At 42.0% G+C, this 21,507-nt stretch overlaps 1 protein-coding gene and 1 pseudogene across 2 annotated transcripts in view; both read right to left on the reverse strand.

Moving 5' to 3' along the window:
- PRKDC (protein kinase, DNA-activated, catalytic subunit) overlaps nt 1-21,507 on the reverse strand; it is a 712,087-nt gene that overhangs the window by 392,396 nt on the left and 298,184 nt on the right. For both annotated transcript variants that reach the window (XR_012244521.1, XM_073631567.1), the window contains exon 45: nt 1,632-1,704. Coding sequence is in view for 1 of the 2 variants with exons in the window: in XM_073631567.1 (XP_073487668.1) it covers nt 1,632-1,704 (73 nt within the window). In the remaining variant the exon portion in view is untranslated. The remainder of the gene's footprint in view (nt 1-1,631; nt 1,705-21,507) is intronic.
- LOC141146352 (5S ribosomal RNA) lies at nt 7,508-7,623 on the reverse strand (annotated as a pseudogene).

Raw genomic sequence — 21,507 nt, forward strand, 5'->3', positions numbered from 1 at the left:
TCCTCTTGGCAAAAAGCCTCCAGTTCCTGTAATTCTTGGGCTGTCTTGCATGAACTGAAAGTTTGAGATCTCCCCAGAGTGGCTCAATGATATTGAGGTCAGGAGACTGAGATGGCCACTCCAGAACCTTCACTTTATTCTGCTGTAGACAATGACAGGTGGACTTGGCCTTGTGTTGTGGAACATTGTCATGTTGGAATGTCCAAGAACGTCCCATGCGCAGCTTCCTGGCTGATGAATGCAAATGGTCCTCCAGTATTTTTTGATAGTTTTTGATAACACACTGTATTCATCTTGCCGACAATTTTGATCAAATTTTGTGTGCCTTTGTATCTCACACATCCCCAAAACATCAGTGATCCACCTCCGTACCTTTCATCATGGGCCTTGTTGACTCCTCTCCAAATGTAGCATTTATGGTTGTGGGCAAAAAGCTAAATTTTGGTCTCATCACTTCAAATGACTTTGTGCCACAAGGTTTGAGGCTTGTTTCTGTGCTGTTCGGCGTATTCTAAGCGGGATACTTTGTGGCATTTGCATAGTAATGGCTTTCTTCTGGCGACTCAACCATGCAGCCCATCTTTCTTATTGTGCATCTTGAAACAGCCACACCATGTTTTCAGAGTCCTGTATTTCACCTGCAGTTATTTGTGGGTTTTTCTTTGCATCCCGAACAATGTTCATGGCAGTTGTGGCTGACATTTTAGTTGGTCTACCTGACTGTGGTTTGGTTTCAACAGAACCCCTCATTTTCCACTTCTTGATTAGAGTTTGAAAACTGCCGATTGGCATTCTCAATTCCTTGGATATCTTTTTAGAACCATTTCCTGTTTTATACAGTTCAACTACCTTTTCCCGCAGATCCTTTGACAATTCTTTTGCTTTCCCCATGACTCAGAATCCAGAAACCTCAGTGCAGCACAAGATAAAAGATGCAAGGGTCTGTCAGGAGTCCAGAAACTCATTGACCTTTTATACACTCACTCTAATTACAAGCAAACAGATCACAGATGAGGATGGTTACCTTTAATAGCCATTCCAACCCCTTTGTTTCAACTTGTGTGCATGTTATCAGGCCAAAATCACCAGGGTATGTTAACTTTTGATCAGGGTCATTTGGGTTGTTTCTATTGCCAATATGATTTAAAAAGTGTAAACACAGTTGACTGATAATAAATGGCTTCAACCAAACACTAACCATGTGTGAAAGAAATGTTTTTGTGTTATTTATATTCTCTGAAAAATGGCCAAGAAATCACAAATTCTGCCACGGTATGTAAACTTATGAGCACAACAGTGTGTGTATATATATATATATATATATATATATATATATATATATATATATATATATATATATATATATATATATATAACATTACACACACACTTTTTTTTTTTTTTAGTTTATTTTGGAGTTTTTCAGTTTTTTTGCACTGATTGGACTATTGTCATTTATAAATTTTGATTATGAATTTTGAATATTATCACAATTTGCATCCTTAATCTGCACACACTCATTGTAATCATATCATAAATATCCATGACTTCAGAGAATTTAGGTAGAGGTATTAAAAATACTCTCTTTCCTGCAACTTTCAAAAGCTAGTCAGTTAAAGCAATAACTATACCAGAATCTGCATTTGCTGCTTCTCTTGCTTCCTTGCGTATAGCAAAATACCTCTTCCTTCGTTCCATTGGCACCTACAGCGCAGAGTGAAAAAACAGAATACCCCAATCTTAAAGATTTTTTATAATGTTGAATGAACTGCACATGCAATATCAAATTACACAAACAAATACCATTTAAAAGTTACTTCTTTTAACTATATCTCTGTTGGCACAGAAGACTGGGTAACTGTTAAAAAGTAAATAAATACCTGGACATTAATGTTTAGTGTACATTATTCAACTTAGTTTTATAACTGAGAGCAATTTACCTGGCAACAAATTTATATCAATTCAGTCCTGAAATTTACTCCACTATGCCAGGCAGTAGAGCCAGGCTGGTGCCCTGACTTGTCTACTACTGCATCAAAGTAATACAACTAGGTTTCCTACCTGCTCACAACCTGTGACTGAACTGTGGGGGGAAAGCAGCAGACTAAATTTGTTAATCTCTCTCATTCCGCTCTCTCCACATCAGCATGCCTGCAGCTCACAGATACAACCCATTTTCCTGCTCTTCCTACTCCAGGACTAAGCTCTACTGTACACTGATTGAAAGAGGCTGATACCAATCCAAACTCAGGTACTTAAATAGTTGGTTTTAAGAATAGGCTCAGTGTTTTTTCTTTTCTTTTTTTTAATGAGCATACTGTACCTAAATTGAATTAGGCTGCGTTCACACCGCAGCACGGAGCAGCTCACAGCAGGGTCCGGTGCATTCCCATTCACCGTTTCAGGTCCGATTTCAGCCTAAATTTGGACCTGAAACGGACAAGAAGATGCACAGGACTCCTGTGCAATTCGCACCAGAGCCGCTCCAGAGATCTGTGAACCAGCTCCATAGTCAGCCGGTTACAATCTCCTGACATGCGAATTGGATGGGGGGAAACCCCGTTTCCAATTCGCATCAGTGTGAACCCAGGCTTAGTGTTTTTGCTTTTATTTATATTTCTCTGAAGTTCAACTTTAATCTATTTACATACTAACTCCATACAGCCTAAACCTACATCTACAAAACACAATGTTAATGCACAGTCACCAAGAGAAAATCTTCCTGCAAATGAACCCATCACTTCAAAAATAGTGCATGCCTTTGTTCCCCTAGGGCAATGATGGCAAACCTTGGCACCCCAGATGTTTTGGAACTACATTTCCCATGATGCTCAACTACACTGAAGAGTTTATGAGCATCATGGGAAATGTACTTCCAAAAGTTCTGGGGTGCCAAGGTTCGCCATCACTGCCCTAGAGCCTGGCCACAAGCCACCTGAAGCACAAACTTTCTGCTGGTAAAGAAATTAGAAATATGAGCGAGCAATATGGTCTCCCTTTAACCAGCTCCCTTCATTTGTAAAGGGCTAACCAATAGCCCATAGCGGACAATACCTAGGAATGGGATTATGTGACCAACCTCCACCAGATCCCAGAGTAGCAGTTTCTGCCGTGAACGTATTTTACAGTTTTTGTCAAATCTTTTTTATGGAGGGGAGAGGTTTCATTTTGATTACAATAGAGTTGTAGCTGCTAAATGCTTTTGTGGTCTTATAAACAAATATATATAATTTTTATTGAAGTGTCATTAAAGACAAGAATCAGAACAGGAATCTTCCAATGGGTACAATGGTTGTCCTGACACCCCAGGATTCCCTCACTTTGGAGGGATTTCCTCTCACTTCCTGTTTTGGCTATAGGATAATAGGATTTTTATAATAGCTTACCTGTAAAAGTCCTTTTCTTTTGAAGTACATCACGGGACACAGAGCCATAGTAATTACTATGTGGGTTATAGTCCACCTTCAGGTGCTGGACACTGGCACACCCTAAACAGGAAGTTGCCTCCCTATATAACTCCTCCCATACCGGCAGCATCTCAGTTTTGTAGCAAAGCAATACACGTGGATACTAGAAAGAGGGGCAGGACCTCTGTGTCTCGTGATGTACTTCAAAAGAAAAGGATTTTACAGGTAAGCTGTTATAAAAATCCTATTTCCTTTAATCGTACATCACGAGACACAGAGCCATAGTAATTACTATGAGGGATGTCCCAGAGCAATGCCAACTGAAGGGAGGGAGACGCAACAAAAGTAGGGCACCATGAGATCAGAGGACTTATACTGCTGCCTGCAGTGCACTGCGCCCAAAGGCGACACCCACCTGATAGATTCTGGTAAATGTATGGATTGAAGACCAAGTTGCAGTCTCGCAGATTTGAGCCATGGAGGCTTGGTGATGCACTGCCCAGGAAGCACTAACAGCCCTAGAGGAGTGCAATTTGATTTGAGAGGGTAGAAACTACTTCTTTAAACCATAAGCTAGAACGATTACTTGTCGAATCTATTTAGAATAGTAGATTTCCATGCTGCCTGTCCTCTTTTAGGACCTTCAGGCAATACAACAAAACATCCGTTTTCCGAATCTGAGCAGTCGTCTAAGTAGACTGCTCTCACAACACCAAGAGAATGTAGTGATTTTTCTTCCATAGAACAGGGTTCTGGAAAAAATGAAGATAGAACAATATCCGGTTTTAGAAAAAACCTGATACTACCTTTGGTAAAAGGTTAGGACGAGGACGCAATACTACCTTATCCTTGTGAATAATAATATGGCTCTTTACAAGAAAAAGCAGCCAATTCTGATACCCTTCTTGCAGCAGATATAGTTACCAGAAAAAATAGTTTCCTTGTCAAAAGAGGACCAAAAGAATATGTCGTATCGGTCCAAAAAAAGGCCATTTTGTAATGCCGCCAAAAATATAAATTCAAGTCCCAAGGGTTCAGGGGTGACCTAACCGGGGATTAAGCCATCTTACCCCCTGAATAAAGTTACGAACTAAAGAAAGTGAAGCAAGTGGTCGTTGAAATAATACCTATAAGGCCGAGACCTGTCCTTAGAAAGCACTCAAGGCCAGCTTTATTTTTCACCCCATCTGCAGAAAGTCAAGGATTCTACCTTTGACCTATTTTCTGGGGTGCAACCCCTGGTTTCACACCAGGAGACAAATGCTTCCCAGACTCCATAATATATAATTATGGAGGCCGGCTCCCTTGCATTACCAAGATAGAAACCACTGAACCTGACAGCCCACGTTTCTTGTGGGTCTCAATAGCCAAACCGTTAAATTTAGCGTTTCTAAAGTAGGATGGAATATCGGACCTTGCGAAAGAAGGTCTGGCCATGGCGGTAGGGTCCATGGGTCCCCTACTGTCATCTTTACGATCCCTGCATACCAAGATTTCCTGGGCCCCGCTGGAGGCCACAAGAATCACCGACTTCCCTTCCTGCTTGATCCTGCGAAGAAGTCGTGGACGAAGGCAGAATAGAAGGAAATGCATAAATCAGTGAGAACCAAGTCCACGGGAATAGCAAGGCATCTGTTCCGCATGCTAGTGGATCCTTTGACACAAAAGTTGTTGATTTCTTTGCTGAACCTGGATGTAAACATATCTATGTCTGCGATCCCCCATCTTTGACATATTGACAGGAAGATATCGGGGTGAAGGAACCATTCTCCCGGGAACAATTGCTGGCGACTCAAGTAGTCCGCCTGCCAATTTTCTATTCCTAGAATGATGACCGCCAAAAGGCAAAATACATGGTTTTCTGCCCAAGATAGGATATGATTCACCTATCTCTGGGCCGCACAACTTCTTGTGCCCCTGTGGTGAATAATATAGGGCCATTGCTGTGGCATAGTCAGATTGAATCCTGGCAGGACAATACCGTAAACTGAACGTTCAGGCCCTCAGAACCAAGTGCTCTGCCTGAATTTCTAGAATGATAATGGGCAAGGTCATTTCTGATCTGTAGAAACAAACAAAATTGCGCTTGGAAAATTAAATACCAGTGAAAAAATGTGAATAGGAATAAAATGACTCCTTGATATAAATATCATAAATTAGAATTCAATAAGCTGCGGTTATAAGTGGGGCACACCAATAGAATAAATAAAACAAGTAAACCGCGCTAAAATATGAGTCCAATTAACAATCAGTGAAATAAAGTTCAATTGAAGTCCAGAACAAAACGGTAAATTCTTCTATGTGATGAAGTGAAGAAAAATAAATAGAAGATAACTGTGTGGTGAACTGCTTACCAGAACGTAAGCCAAGTCAGACAGATGGCTTAAAACCCAGCCCAGGCCTTTAGGAGCGCTCCAAAGTGGGCAGAATCCCTCGCGCTCATGCAGCAGAACGGGTCCACATAGGGTTTAATCAGATAAAAATACAAAAACCATAGCGTGATACTGACATAAAATTATTAAATCAAAAAGGGAAAAAAAAGGTAGTGTTCACACAGATAATCATGAAAATCATAAATGCACCCTGAATGCGTAGCAAATACAGGGACGTGAAAAATGGTGACATGCAACATGCAATGAATAGTGTCCTTGGAAATGAGATGTAAAGCACCAAGTATATCTGTTTACCAGAAAATAACGTTGGACAAGCAGACAAAAAGCCAAAAACAGAAAAAACACCCGGTGCACAGACACAAGAGGCCGCTTACCAGATGGTAAACTAGTGAGGATATAATCAGCGGTAGGCTTACTACCTCTGTGTAACCCAGAGTATAAACTTGATTGGACCCATAGGGGTTCCTGCTCACCAGAAGATTGACTGGAAATAGCCCAAAACGAAACCTTGGCGGAGTCACCGCGATCCCGTCCTGGCAGGCTCTTCACAGGCTCAAATATGCATATGTGTTCAAAGAGGAGAAGCAGCCAATAGTGTAATAACGTTACGACTCCAATTTATTAAAAAGCAAACACTTACATTTAAAAAACGAAAAACAGCAATGCCGGCCGGCACTCAGACAGCTCCCGTCCACAACAGGGCAACATGCTGACGTCACCACGTTGCCCTGTTGTGGACGGGAGCTGTCTGAGTGCCGGCCGGCATTGCTGTTTTTCGTTTTTTAAACGTAAGTGTTTGCTTTTTAATAAATTGGAGTCGTAACGTTATTACACTATTGGCTGCTTCTCCTCTTTGAACACATATGCATATTTGAGCCTGTGAAGAGCCTGCCAGGACGGGATCGCGGTGACTCCACCAAGGTTTCTTTTTGGGCTATTTCCAGTCAATCTTCTGGTGAGCAGGAACCCCTATGGGTCCAATCAAGTTTATACTCTGGGTTACACAGAGGTAGTAAGCCTACTGCTGATTATATCCTCACTAGTTTACCATCTGGTAAGCGGCCTCTTGTGTCTGTGCACTGGGTGTTTTTTCTGTTTTTGGCTTTTTTGTCTGCTTGTCCAACGTTATTTTCTGGTAAACAGATATACTTGGTGCTTTACATCTCATTTCCAAGGACACTATTCATTGCATGTCACCATTTTTCACGTCCCTGTATTTGCTACGCATTCAGGGTGCATTTATGATTTTCATGATTATCTGTGTGAACACTACCTTTTTTTTCCTTTTTGATTTAATAATTTTATGTCAGTATCACGCTATGGTTTTTGTATTTTTATCTGATTAAACCCTATGTGGACCCGTTCTGCTGCATGAGCGCGAGGGATTCTGCCCACTTTGGAGTGCTCCTAAAGGCCTGGGCTGGGTTTTAAGCCATCTGTCTGACTTGGCTTACGTTCTGGTAAGCAGTTCACCACACAGTTATCTTCTATTTATTTTTCTTCACTTCATCACATAGAAGAATTTACCGTTTTGTTCTGGACTTCAATTGAACTTTATTTCACTGATTGTTAATTGGACTCATATTTTAGCGCGGTTTACTTGTTTTATCATTTCTGATCTGGGCCACTTCCGTGGTAACTGAAGAAAGGATTATCCACTTTGCAGATTTTTGGATATTAACCATAAACTGAGGCTCCAGTGTACCCAGCCTACAGTACCTGGTATTTCCAGGTGGTCCATCTGGGTACTAACCAGGCCCCACCCTGCTTAGCCTCCAAGATCAGATGAGATCAGGCGCTTTCAGGGTGATGTGGCCGTAGGGTTTGGAGTCAGACACATTGGGAATCTAGAGCTTGAACCCTTTGTTCCAAGCCGATAGGATAATGTTTTGCAGCCTCGAATGAAACTGAGCATAAGGAACGGCCTAGAATGAAGCCACCATCTTTCCCAACAACCTCATGCAAAGTTGAATAGAAGAATTCATCTTGCTTCGACCACCTAAATCAGTTCCTTTATGGCGCTGATCTTTGCCTGGGGCAAGAATACCCTTTTCTGGGTGTACCTATGATCAGACCCAAGTATCTTAGCCCTTTTCATGGTTTTAAAGAAGATATCTCCTAGGCTGAGAATCCAACCTAGATATTCCAGGTAGTTGAATGTGGTGACCATACTTTGGTCTAAGCGGGCTACCGACTGGACTATCAAGAACAGATCGTCCAGGTAAACCATAATTGTTATACCTTGGGCCCTTAATCTGGCTAGAAGAAGGGCCAGAACAGAGTAAACACTCAAGGTGCAGTAGCTAGACCGGAAAGCAGAGCTACACACTGAAAATGAAGATTTTCCACCTTGAAAAGTAGATATTACTAGTGAGCGAGAAAATAGGCATATGGGAGGTATGCATCTTTGACGTTGATTGATGCCAGAAGTTCTCCTCCTTGTAGTATAAAAAAAAAAAATGAACTGCGCTAAACCAGGGATGAAATAATATACATTGAAATAAAAATATGACAACCAATATCAGAAAAACAAATATCTGACAGTAATAAAAAATGTTTTGAGGAGTCAGATAAAGTAACGTGATAACAATATTGAAGTGAATAACAATGTGTAAAAAAAAAGCCCCAAAGAACCCAAATGGTATCCAATGGTGATAAGAATAAAGCTCAACAAATGGCACCAAGCGAAAGATCCACCACCAGTAGCAATACACGCTTACCAGAGGCAAGCTACAAGACAGCTTCTATTGAAATAGGATATCCGTTCAATGGAGGCATCCCAATCCGACCTCACCAGGGGAGGAAGACAAGGCAGGAAGGCTCCGTCCAGTGGATAGAGGTAATCAACAAGGGGGACCCAGAGGAATAAAAAATAGGATCTCCATAGAGTAAATCAGTAGATACAATTTTATTAAAAGGAAGGGGATTTACACTTACATAGACAGCATGAATATAGGCATAAACAAAGATAAAAACAGCCGGCCTGCAGACACCCGTTCGAGACGACACCGATGACGTCAGCGCGTCAACCATCCGACGTACGTTTCGTCTTAGAAGACGTTGTCAAAGGGAACGGGCGACGCACTGACTCATTGCTACATATAACACTCACGGAAACCACACCTCGTTCTGAAGCTCAAGTGGCAGCACCATGACATTCTCACTGAAAACAGGAAATGCGTGAAACTGTATTGGATGTATTACAAATAATAAAACTAAACGGAGGAAACTAATAAATATTGAAGAAAAAGACTAAGAGGAAAATCTGATGGAGCATCGATAAATATATCTAGAAAACAATATAAAATGTGGCGTTATAAATCACCAACCAAATAAGTACATAGATGTCCCGCTATGCCATCTAGTGGAAAAATGGAAGAAGACATCCATAATAGATAAATAATTAAAAATGGTAAATTAAAAGAAATATATCAAGAGGCACTATTAGAAGGTATTAGAAGGTGTCGTAAGACACTCCTACAGATAATAATCATAAAGACTATTATTATTTCAATACAGTGCCCCCACAAACATTTTTTTTATATATTTTAAACACAAAAATGTTAGTATAAATAACAATAAGAAAAATCCATAATAAAAATAATATTCAAAAGGAATAAACTCGAATAAATTAATGTTGCGGTATAGCCACCAAAGATTCACAGCAAGTTTACAAGAATGGGAATAAAATATTCATGAATTATCTAAAAAGGCATTGAGATCTACCTCTACATTAAGCCCAAAGGGGGTGTAGCATTTTAATTTGTATATGCAGGCCATCTCCAGTCTAGAAATCCCACGTATTAGAGAACTCCCCCTCCAATGGGGGGGTATATCTGTCAATCCCCAGGAAGATAGTCTTGGCAGGATCTCGATTGTGAACCTCGAGATAGTGCCTGGAGACCGGATGTTTAGGGAAGCCTGTTAGAATGTTAGTTATGTGCTCGTTAAGCCTGACAGAAAGAGGGCGTTTAGTCCTCCCAACGTATTGTAGCCCGCAAGGGCATTGGAGGAGATAGACAACCCGTTCAGTGGAGCACGTAATAAATGATTTGATCTCAAATTCTGCCAAGGTGCTGGTGGAAACAAATGTATGTGTTCTTCTATGTGTGCAGCCACTAAGGGAGCACACCCTACACCTCCTGCATTGAAAAAAAGCCAGTCATATACTCAAAAAACCCCTTCTTAACTGGAGGAGGATCGAGAACGTTCGGGGCCACTCTACCTCTAAGAGAGGGAGCACCCTTATAAATCACCTGTGGATTAGCTGGAAGGACATTACCCAATACATGGTCATTCGTGAGGACATGCCAATGTTTTCTAATGAGTTTGGCCACATTTCTATGTTTTATGGAGTAGGTGGTTATAAAGGGAATAGATGGTACCCTATCCCAGTTAAGTGCTTTACTTTTCAGTAAAACACTCCTATCTAGAAATGCAACCTCATCAAGCGGTTTCCTAAGGGAGGCTTCAGGGTAACTCTTCTCGAGAAAACGCCCTATCAAAACGTAAGCCTGAAGTAAGAACTCACCATGATCGGAGCAGTTACGTTTCAGACATATGAGTTGACTTTTTGGCACCGACCTTAGCCAGGCCTCATGATGGCAGCTGTCAGTAGGTATGTAGGAATTACGATCCATATTTTTTTATAAGGTAGCCGTAGTAAACTGGCCATCCTTGACCCCAATTTTTAGATCCAAGAAATTGATCTGTTTGGCTAGCTTCATAACAAAGCCGACTGCCACGATCGTTGTCATTCAGCTCACTCATAAAGGAATCCAAGTCCTCTCGGTCCCCATTCCACAGGAGGAGGATGTCATCTATATATCTAGCCCACAACACCACCTGAGGCCTCTGGTGGGCATAGATGACATCCTCCTCCCATAGGGCCATAAAGAGGTTCACCAAACTAGGGGCATACTTAGCCCCCATGGCGACCCCTCTATCTTGCCTATAAAACTGGCACCCAAACCAGAAGTAGTTTCGAGTGGCTACAAAATGAAGTAGTTGCATAATGAAACAAATTTGTTCATCAAACAGCGCTGAACCTCGCCTCAGAAAATATTCTACCGCAAATAGCCCCAAGTTATGCGGTATTACCGTATATAATGAAGCGACATCGGCTGTCACTAACCACCACCCTGGATTAGGGGTATAATCAGCAAGTAAGTTGATTACATGACGGGAATCCTTTAGGTGTGAGGGCATTTTGGTAACTAGTGGTTGTAAATAGAAATCTATATACCTGCCCACCCGGGATGTGATAGAATCAATGCCACTAACAATAAGGCGTCCCGGGGGGCAGGTAGGATGTTTATGGATTTTCGGCAGATAGTAAATCACCGGGGTACGTGGGGCTTTAGGTACTAGATATAATCTCTCTGTTATTTATAATGCCCTGTTCAAACCCATACTATATTAACACCTCTAGATCCTTCTTATATTGGGCCTTAGGGTTCGACCTAAGAAGGGTATAAGTGTCACGGTCGCCCAATATTCTAGACATCTCAGCAAGATAATCTTTCCTATCTAGAATAATAATGCCCCCCCCCTTTGTCCGCTGGTCTAATTACTAAGTTTTTGTTCTCACATAAAGAGTTAAGACCGGACATCATGTCTTTATTACATTTCACTCTTTTAAGGGGCAATTGTTCCAAATCCCTTAATGTTAAATCCCTAAAAACCTTCAGGGAGGGGGCCATAGCCCCAGGGTATTAAAAAGGGAGGCATTAGAAAGCCCCGAGTGGCGGAACTCATTTGAACTGATCCCAACATTCTGTATGGGCTTAGAGGCCATATACCTTTTAATATTTACCTTACGCACAAACTTATGTAGGTCAACGTACGTTTGAAACTTATTCAATCCACAAGGAGGTGCAAATTTAAGACCTTTATTAAGTATAAATTTCTCAGAGTCATTTAAAGTGACTGAACTTAAATTAAATATCCCATCGCTGGTTAGGGTTTTTTCCTTTTTAGATAGCAGTCGCCTCCCCCCTCTAGATCCTCTCTTTGGTTTACCGACCTTTTGATGCCCTGATTTGGCCTGTCAAAACCCTAAATCAACAATGGACCCCACAGGTCTAGAGTGGTGCGATGAGACAACTCCAATTTCATCAATACGGATGGTGAGAATGGAGCTGCCTCATCGCACCACCCTAGACCTGTGGGGTCCATTGTTGATTTAGGCAATCCAGGTCTTTCTGGTTCTAATTACCAACAATGGGGTTTTCACAGGCCAAATCAGGGCATCAAAAGGTCGGTAGACCAAAGAGAGGATCTAGAGGGGGGAGGTGACTGCAATCTAAAGAGGAAAAAACCCTAACCAGCGATGGGATATTTAATTTAAGTTCAGCCACTTTAAAGGACTATGAGAAATTTATACTTAATAAAGGTCTTAAGTTTGCACCACCTTGTGGATTGAATAAGTTTCAAACGTAGATTGACGTACATAAATTTGTACGTAAGGTAAATATTAAAAGGTATATGGCCTCTAATCCCATACAGGATGTTGGGATCAGTTCAAATGAGTTCCGCCACTCGGGGCTTTCTAATGCCTCCCTTTTTAACCCCCCTGGGGCTATGGCCCCCTTCCTGAAGGTTTTTAGGGATTTAATACTAAGGGATTTGGACCAATTGCCCCTTAAAAGAGTGAAATGTAATAAAGACATGATGTCCGGTCTTAACTCTCTATGCGAGAACAAAAACTTAGTAATTAGACCAGCGGACAAAGGGGGGGATTATTATTCTAGATAGGAAAGATTATCTTGCTGAGATGTCTAGAATATTGGGCGACCGTGACACTTATACCTTCTTAGGTCTGACCCTAAGGCCCAATATAAGAAGGAACTAGAGGTGTTAATACAGTATGGGTTTGAACAGGGTATTTTAAATAACAGAGATTATATCTAGTACCTAAAGCCCCACGTACCCCGGTGATTTACTATCTGCCACATCCTACCTGCCCCCCCGGGAAGCCCTATTGTTAGTGGCATTGATTCTATCACATCCCGGGTGGGCAGGTATATAGATTTCTATTTACAACCACTAGTTACCAAAATGCCCTCACACCTAAAGGATTCCCGTCATGTAATCAACTTACTTGCTGATTATACCCCTAATCCAGGGTGGTGGTTAGTGACAGCCGATGTTGTTTCATTATATACGGTAATACCGCATAACTTGGGGCTATTTGCGGTAGAATATTTTCTGAGGCGAGATTCTGCACTGTTTGATGAACAAATTTGTTTCATTATGCAACTACTTCATTTTGTGGCCACTCAAAACTACTTCTGGTTTGGAGGCCAGTTTTATAGGCAAGATAGAGGGGTCGCCATGGGGGCTAAGTATGCCCCTAGTTTGGCGAACCTCTTTATGGCCCTATGGGAGGAGGATGTCATCTATGCCCACCAGAGGCCTCAGGTGGTGTTGTGGGCTAGATACATAGATGACATCCTCCTCCTGTGGAATGGGGACCGAGAGGACTTTATGAGTGAGCTGAATGACAACGATCGTGGCATTTGGCTTTGTTATGAAGCTAGCCATACTGAGATCAATTTCTTGGATCTAAAAATTGGGGTCAAGGATGGCCAGTTTACTATGGCTACCTTTTTTAAAAATACGGATCGTAATTCGTACATACCTACTGACAGCTGCCATCATGAGGCCTGGCTAAGGTCGGTGCCAAAAAGTCAACTCATACGTCTGAAACGTAACTGCTCCGATCATGGTGAGTTCTTACTTCAGGCTGACGTTTTGATAGGGCATTTTCTCAAGAAGGGTTACCCTGAGGCCTCCCTTAGGAATACGCTTGATGAGGTTGCATCTCTAGATAGGAGTGTTTTACAGAAAAGTAAAGCACCTAACCGGGATAGGGTACCATCTATTCCCTTTATAACCACCTACTCCATAAAACATGGAAATGTGGCCAAACTCGTTAGAAAACATTGGCATGTCCTCACGAATGACCATGTATTGGGTAATGTCCTTCCAGCTAATCCACAGGTGATTTATAAGGGTGCTCCCTCTCTTAGAGGTAGAGTGGCCCCGAACGTTCTCGATCCTCCTCCAGTTAAGAAGGGGTTTTTTGAGTATATGACTGGCTTTTTTCAATGCAGGAGGTGTAGGGTGTGCTCCCTTAGTGGCTGCACACATAGAAGAACACATACATTTGTTTCCACCAGCACCTTGGCAGAATTTGAGATCAAATCATTTATTACGTGCTCCACTGAACGGGTGGTCTATCTCCTCCAATGCCCTTGCGGGCTACAATACGTTGGGAGGACTAAACGCCCTCTTTCTGTCAGGTTTAACGAGCACATAACTAACATTCTAACAGGCTTCCCTAAACATTCGGTCTCCAGGCACTATCTCGAGGTTCACAATCGAGATCCTGCCAAGACTATCTTCCTGGGGATTGACAGATATACCCCCCATTGGAGGGGGGGTTCTCTAATACGTGGGATTTCTAGACTGGAGATGGCCTAGATATACAAATTAAAATGCTACACCCCCTTTGGGCTTAATGTAGAGGTAGATCTCAATACCTTTTTAGATAATTCGTGAATATTTTATTCCCATTCTTGTAAACTTGCTGTGAATCTTTGGTGGCTATACCGCAACATTAATCTATTTGAGTTCGGGGGGCGTGGCTTGGCGCTAGATGGCGACGGAAGCACACTAGCAGAGCTCCGTGAAGGAATCCGGCCTGCAGCCAGATACCTCGCTACTAGTGACACAGCTATGGGCAGAAAGTTGTACCAGACTCCCCAGACTCGCCCTAAACGTACCACCGCTGCCTCCCAGACCAGAAACATCCCGGATATCTTCAAAAGTCAAGCAGTATCCCGAGGCAGCATGGCGGGGCACAAAATGGCGCGGACGCAGCAAACGGAGGAAGACTCGAGTGAGGACTCCATGTCCGCAGCAGGAGAGTCAGGTAGGGGATACTCCCAGACAAACCAACCTCTGACTTATGCAGATATGTCCGGCTTTGCAGCGGACATAAAATCCACATTCTCTGCCGCCATTACCGACCTGAAATCCAACCTGCTGGTGCTCACTGACAAACTGGCTACAGTAGAAGCTAATGGGAAACACAGAGACAGGAGGATGGATAGATTAGAAAATGTGGCTGCCTCTCACTCCTCTCATCTAATCGAAATGAATAGACACCTTGAGGATTTAGACAATAGGGGAAGAAGGTGCAATATAAGGGTGAGAGGTATCCCCGAATCTGTTGATTCAGCACAGATAATCCCAGCTCTCCAGAGAGTCTTCAACACTCTCCTTGAAAGACAGGAAGATACCGCCATTGACTTTGCAAGGGCTCACAGAGCTCTCAGACCCAAAGGTCCTGACACCGCTCCCCCCAGGGATATAATCTGTTGTTTACAGAGCTTCCCACTAAAGGAATCCATCATGATTAAAGCTAGGGGCAATGACAGCATTGTATTCAACGGAGAGACCATTATGTTGTTCCATGACCTCTCCCAAATTACTCTACGCAATCGCAGGGCCCTGCGACCCCTCCTTGACAAGTTGATGGCGAGTGACTTGAGATACATGTGGCGATTCCCCTTTGCCCTTACTGTAATGCAGCATGTGTTACGCAGCATGTGTTACGCAACCCCCCGCTGATCTGCCCGATTTCTTTGAATCATTGCACATGGAACCTGTGGCACTGCCTGAATGGTATCAGGAATTTCTTCTTCCCAGACCTGAAGGGAGCCCACACAGATCGCCTCTCTCCTCGCCTGAAAAAAGGATGTCCAAAAAGTCCAGACACAACAGAGGTTCTGGAGTTCATGGCGGCACTCCCAACCCCAGACAGGCCACTCCAAAAGCTGTAGAGGAGGATCAAGCCGAATCAAATGACTGGTGAGCCGAAGCTTTCCTTTTGCCAGGATCAACATGGCACACAATAAGGACCTTTGCCACTCAATGGAATACACGTGCCTTTGGACAGTACGCTCAAGCCCCACCTGTGCTATGAGCTTCTGCCTCTCTTGCAGTGTGGGTTGTGTAAAGGAGATCAGCTCATTTCATCTTGGTAGGATTGGCGACCAAGTGGAATTATTTTTTTTTCCTTTTTCTTTTATGTGTTTTTTTTTTTTTCTACCTGCCTACCAAGGAGTTACATACTGAAGCTGCAAAGCCTCTTATTTTACATTAGTACTTTATCCAACCCATTTTATAATTTTCCCTTTTTTTTTTTTTTTTTTACTATGGTTCACGCTGTTTTACCTTCTTGCCTCCCATACGGCAAAAGACATTGTCCTTGAGATACTACCATTGCTACATTTCAGGGGCCGGAAACAGTCCTTGAGTATAACGGACTGTTTGAAGCTCAGAACTGTTAGCTGGGAGGGCGGAGGGGCGGATACTGATAGAATATACCAAAGCTACCGTCAGGGGCACATCACAATTCCAGAGGGCAACTGGAGATTTATTACTGTTTTAGTTGTACTTCAAAACCAACCACAAGGTTTCTTTAATTTTTTTTTTTATTAATGTGGGGTGCCTCACGCGTGGCGCCTGTTGGGCGTGGCGGGTGGGATGCCCCACGTGACTTAATAGGCCGGGTTCCGTTGATTTCACGTTTTGGCTGTACTATAAACATTACATTTAATTTTGGTTGTTACTGGTGATATATCATTGATCCTATAAAGTGAGTATTTGTAGGATAGGTAATAACCACCGCTGCCTGGAAGCAGCCTAGCTACGTTACCTCAGTAGTGACCCCAGGGGCTAATTGCGGCCTCTGGTTACACTAAATACAGACCATAGAACGATAGTTAAGTTCTGAGGTGAACTGATTACTCTCCGTAGAGTGTTTCTACTTGTTTGTTTGTTTCTTTTTTTTCCTCTTCACCACCTTTTATCCTTCATCTTTTCCTACCCCTCTTCCCCTTCCACCCTTACCATTTAAAGTGTGCTGATCAACTCTAAGCTTCATTACAGTTTCAGCGTAGGAACTGGTGTCCGTGGGTCCTCCAGATGGCTTATTCTTCCCTAGGTCGCAGACCAATGATCATATCGCACAATGTGAAAGGGCTGAATATCCCGGAAAAATGATCCACACTGACAAGAGAATTAAAGAAAGGTAGGCCACACTTTGCCTTTTTGCAGGAAACCCACTTTCAAACAAAGTACCAAAAATGACTGGCCCTTACTTTGTAGAAGCAATACATGCTACAAACTCTTTAGCTAAAAGTAAAGGTGTGTCAATTTTGATCGGCAAGGATGCTCCATTTAATCTGACAGATAAAATGATAAACCCAGACGGAAGATACATCTTTGTGAAGGGTACTTATGCTGGCTCCCTGATTACCCTCGCCAATGTATATTTCCCCAATTCCTCACATGTGGCTTTTTGTCAGCATATGATACGGGAGCTTTCGGACTTTGCAACAGGTTGCCTAATATTAGGAGGAGATTTCAACATCCCTCTTAATCCACTCTTAGACACTTCAACAGGAAAGACCTGCATAACCTATAAAATACTCAAAAAAATTAAGCTCATGTTAAACTCACTAAACTTAATTGATACGTGGCGATTTCTACACCCAACAGATAAGGATTATACCTTTCACTCCATACCGCACAACCGTTATTCCCGTATAGATCACCTATACATTTCACAAAGAGATCTCACAAGAGTGACGGAGGCTAGAATAGGAATTCAATCCTTATCAGACCACGCCCCAATTTCCCTGACATTGGTAGAGAATCCGACGACTTTTAACCCGACCTCCTGGAGACTTAATGCGTCTCTCTTGACCGATATAGAACTATTACCCAAAATTAAAATTAAACTCAAAGAATTCTTTCAACTAAATGATACGCCAGGAGCAGACCCTCTAGCGATATGGGGAGCCCACAAATGTACTTTGAGAGGTGACTTGATTCGCATGTGGGCACATCGTAAGAGACTCCAGGAGGCCGAAATCAAAAAATTGCTAGGACAGATTTTCTCACTTGAAACAAAACACAAACAATCTTTATCTGAAGCATCTGCCAGTAATCTCCTGGAGGCCAGAAAAAATTTACAACAAATTTTACATACTAAAACAAAACGCCTTCTTTTTTTCCGGAAGAAGGTATATTATGAGGCAGGGGACAAATCAGGCAAACTTCTAGCTAGGGCCTTACGCGAACCACAAAACTCTAAAAACATCTCAGGAATCAGAAACGCAAATGGATCCGTAGATGTTACAACAGAAGAAATAGCCAGACACTTCCACACATTTTACACAAAACTGTATAACCTGCCACCCCAACAGAGACCCCCGGGTGTTCCGGCCAACAGAACACAGGCTATACAAGAATATGTGCAACAGAGTGGACTACCCCGGTTAAAAGCAGAAGATGTTAGTCAACTAGATGAACCAATCACCCCAATGGAATTGCAACAAGTTATCAAAGCACTCAAACCAGGAAAGAGCCCAGGACCAGACGGCTATACTGCCATATACTATAAGACTTTTTTGGACATTCTGTTAGACCCCCTGCTAAAAGCCTTTAACTCCCTTACTGATACTAGACCTATTCCATCTGACATACTAGCTGCACACATTACGGTAATTCCCAAACCAGATAAAGACACAGCAATTTGCTCGAGCTATAGGCCCATCTCCCTATTGAATATCGATATAAAGTTACCAGCCAAAATCCTTGCAAACAGACTCAGACCATTACTACCAGAGATAATCGGACCGGAACAGGTAGGCTTCATGCCAGGAAGGGAAGCAAAAGATAATATCATCAAGGCACTCCTTCTCACACAAGCTTCACACTCCCTGCAAGTTGAAAGTCTTCTCCTGTCAACAGACGCGGAGAAGGCTTTCGATAGGGTAGCTTGGAATTTTATGTTTGCGACATGTGCACATATTGGCTTAAATCCTAATATGATGGCATGGATCACAACACTTTACCAGACACCATTAGCGAGGATAAAGATCAATGGGTCCTTGTCAGAAAGAGTAGGAATGATGAATGGTATGAGGCAAGGATGCCCCTTGTCCCCGCTGCTGTTCATCCTCTCGCTGGAACCTTTCATAAGAACGATTAATAAAAATGAATCAATTCAAGGTATCACCATACATGACAAGACATATAAAACAGCAGCATATGCGGACGATCTACTATTTTTCGTAACAAACCCACACACCACACTACCTAATCTCATGAAAGCTTTCATGCACTATGGGTATATCTCTCTAACCTTAAAATTAACCTCACAAAATCAGAAGCCATGAACGTCAACTTATCACCATCTACCTTGATATTGACACAAGCCAACTGCCCATTTAAATGGGAACAGAAGGCCTTAAAATACCTGGGAGTATGGCTGACTCCTAAGACAGCTAAGATCTTTGAGGCTAACTTTCCACCATTACTTCTTAAAATAGAAAAAGATCTGAAACTTTGGAACGCAGGATACTTTTCGTGGTTTGGAAGGGCTGCCATTTGAAAAATGGTAATACTACCTAGGCTCCTGTACCTCCTGAGGGCACTGCCGGTCAACCTACCTCAAAAATTCTATAGAAGATTACACACCTGCACCCTAAATTTCCTCTGGGCACATAAAAGAGCTAGGATCAAATTCTCACTTATGACCAGACCCAAGGAGGTGGGAGGAATGGGACTCCCAGACTACAAAAAATATCATCAAGCAGCTCATCTTACAAGGGTGGTTGACTGGCACTGCCACGGAGGGGACAAGGACTGGGTCGAACTGGAAAAAAAAACTAAGCTCCTATCCACTTTTGCTTTCTCCATGGAATCCTGGGTTACAAAGACTCACTAAGGCCCAACAAAATTCAATACAACATAACACACTAGCCATATGCAAAAAAATAGACAAAAATCTGATACTGACCTCCCCGCTGAGTCCCCTTACCCCTTTAACTGATAACCTGGACTTTTCACCAGGTGTAAATAACAAACTACTCTGGAAACCTCTCACAGACAAGACTTTACAAGCAGGAGAATGTTTTCAAAATGGGAAATTTAAAGACTACCGGACCTTATAGAATGATAGTGGGATACTCAACTTGCCACTCTGGACTTATTTTCAGATACGTAGTTATGTGACTGATAAGTCCAGAAGAGGACACTTCTCAAGACAACTAACTGACTTGGAAAAGGTTTGTGAGGAAGGTAAACGGACGACAAAAACTACCTCCATCACATATAAATGGCTGCAAAACTCAATCAGTGACACAGCTGACAGATTCAAAACACATTGGTCTCAGGTACTAGGCCACACGATTACTAACAGACAGTGGACGAAAGCTTGCATTCTAGCACACAAGTGCTCTATAAGCACAAAGACACAGGAAACGTCCTACAAATTACTCACAAACTGGTACATCACTCCGGCCAAATTGCACTCTTGGTACACACAAACTCCTGATGTTTGCTGGAGATGTGGGAATGGAGGAGGCACGCTAATACACATCTGGTGGCAGTGTCCCAGCCTGACCAAATTTTGGCAACAGGTTAGAGACACTATTAAAGAGATTACCGAAACTAAGATCGTATTAGATGCGGCATGCTGCCTTCTCCACATCAACACATTTCCATTAAAGAGATACAAACACTCGCTGACCAAACATCTACTAAACGCGGCCAAAACTTTGATTCCTGCCCTCTGGAGAACCACACGGACCCCAACCATCTCACAGTGGCTAACAAAAGTTTCCGAGATTTGCGAAATGGAAGATACTCTGGCACAGGCCTCAGATGGAGTAGACAGATTTCATAAAACATGGACCCCATGGTTTGAATTTCGCTATTCTGCTGCTTATAAAGACTTGAGAGGAAGCGGAGCGAAGCCATAACCCACCTTTCTTGACACAGAACACTTGAACACAAAAGTACTTCCAATCTGTGTCCGATACCTCTTCTTGACCCTACCCTATTCTTCTTTCTCTTCATCACTTTACAATCTTTATCTTTTTCTTTACAAATAAAAACATACTGGTATGGAATGATTCTGATTAAAATCTGATTGTGCCTATTTGGGTTCTAAGTAAAACATGGTTATAGATGTTATTTATGTATTACCAAGCTGAGGAACCAATAACAGAAGTTAGATAGCCAAGAAATGTATGTATAACGCTTAACTGATCTCAGGTTCAAAGGTGTCGATGCGTTATATAATATAATTAGATGCCATATGCTACAAACAGTGGATTTTTGAATGTAAGGTACGTTTTTGATGTAAGCTTGTATACTTTTCTATACTGTTATGAAACTTAATAAACTTTGAATGTTTAAAAAAATCTATTCGAGTTTATTCCTTTGAATATTATTTCTATTATGGATTTTTCTTATTGTTATTTATACTAACATTTTTGTGTTTAAAATATATAGAAAACATTTTTGTGGGGGCACTGTATTGAAATAATAATAGTCCTAATGATTATTATCTGTAGGAGTGTCTTACGACACCTTCTAATACCTTCTAATAGTGCCTCTTGATATATTTCTTTCAATTTACCATTTTAAATTATTTTTCTATTATGGATGTCTTCTTCCATTTTTCCACTAGATGGCACAGCGGGACATCTATGTACTTATTTGGTTGGTGTTTTATAACGCCACATTTTATATTGTTTTCTAGATATATTTATCTATTTATGCCCCATCAGATTTTCCCTCTTAGTCTTTTTCTTCAATATTTATTAGTTTTCTCCGTT

This window comes from Aquarana catesbeiana, linkage group LG05, assembly GCF_042186555.1.
Source record: "Aquarana catesbeiana isolate 2022-GZ linkage group LG05, ASM4218655v1, whole genome shotgun sequence".
Lineage (NCBI taxonomy): Eukaryota > Metazoa > Chordata > Amphibia > Anura > Ranidae > Aquarana > Aquarana catesbeiana.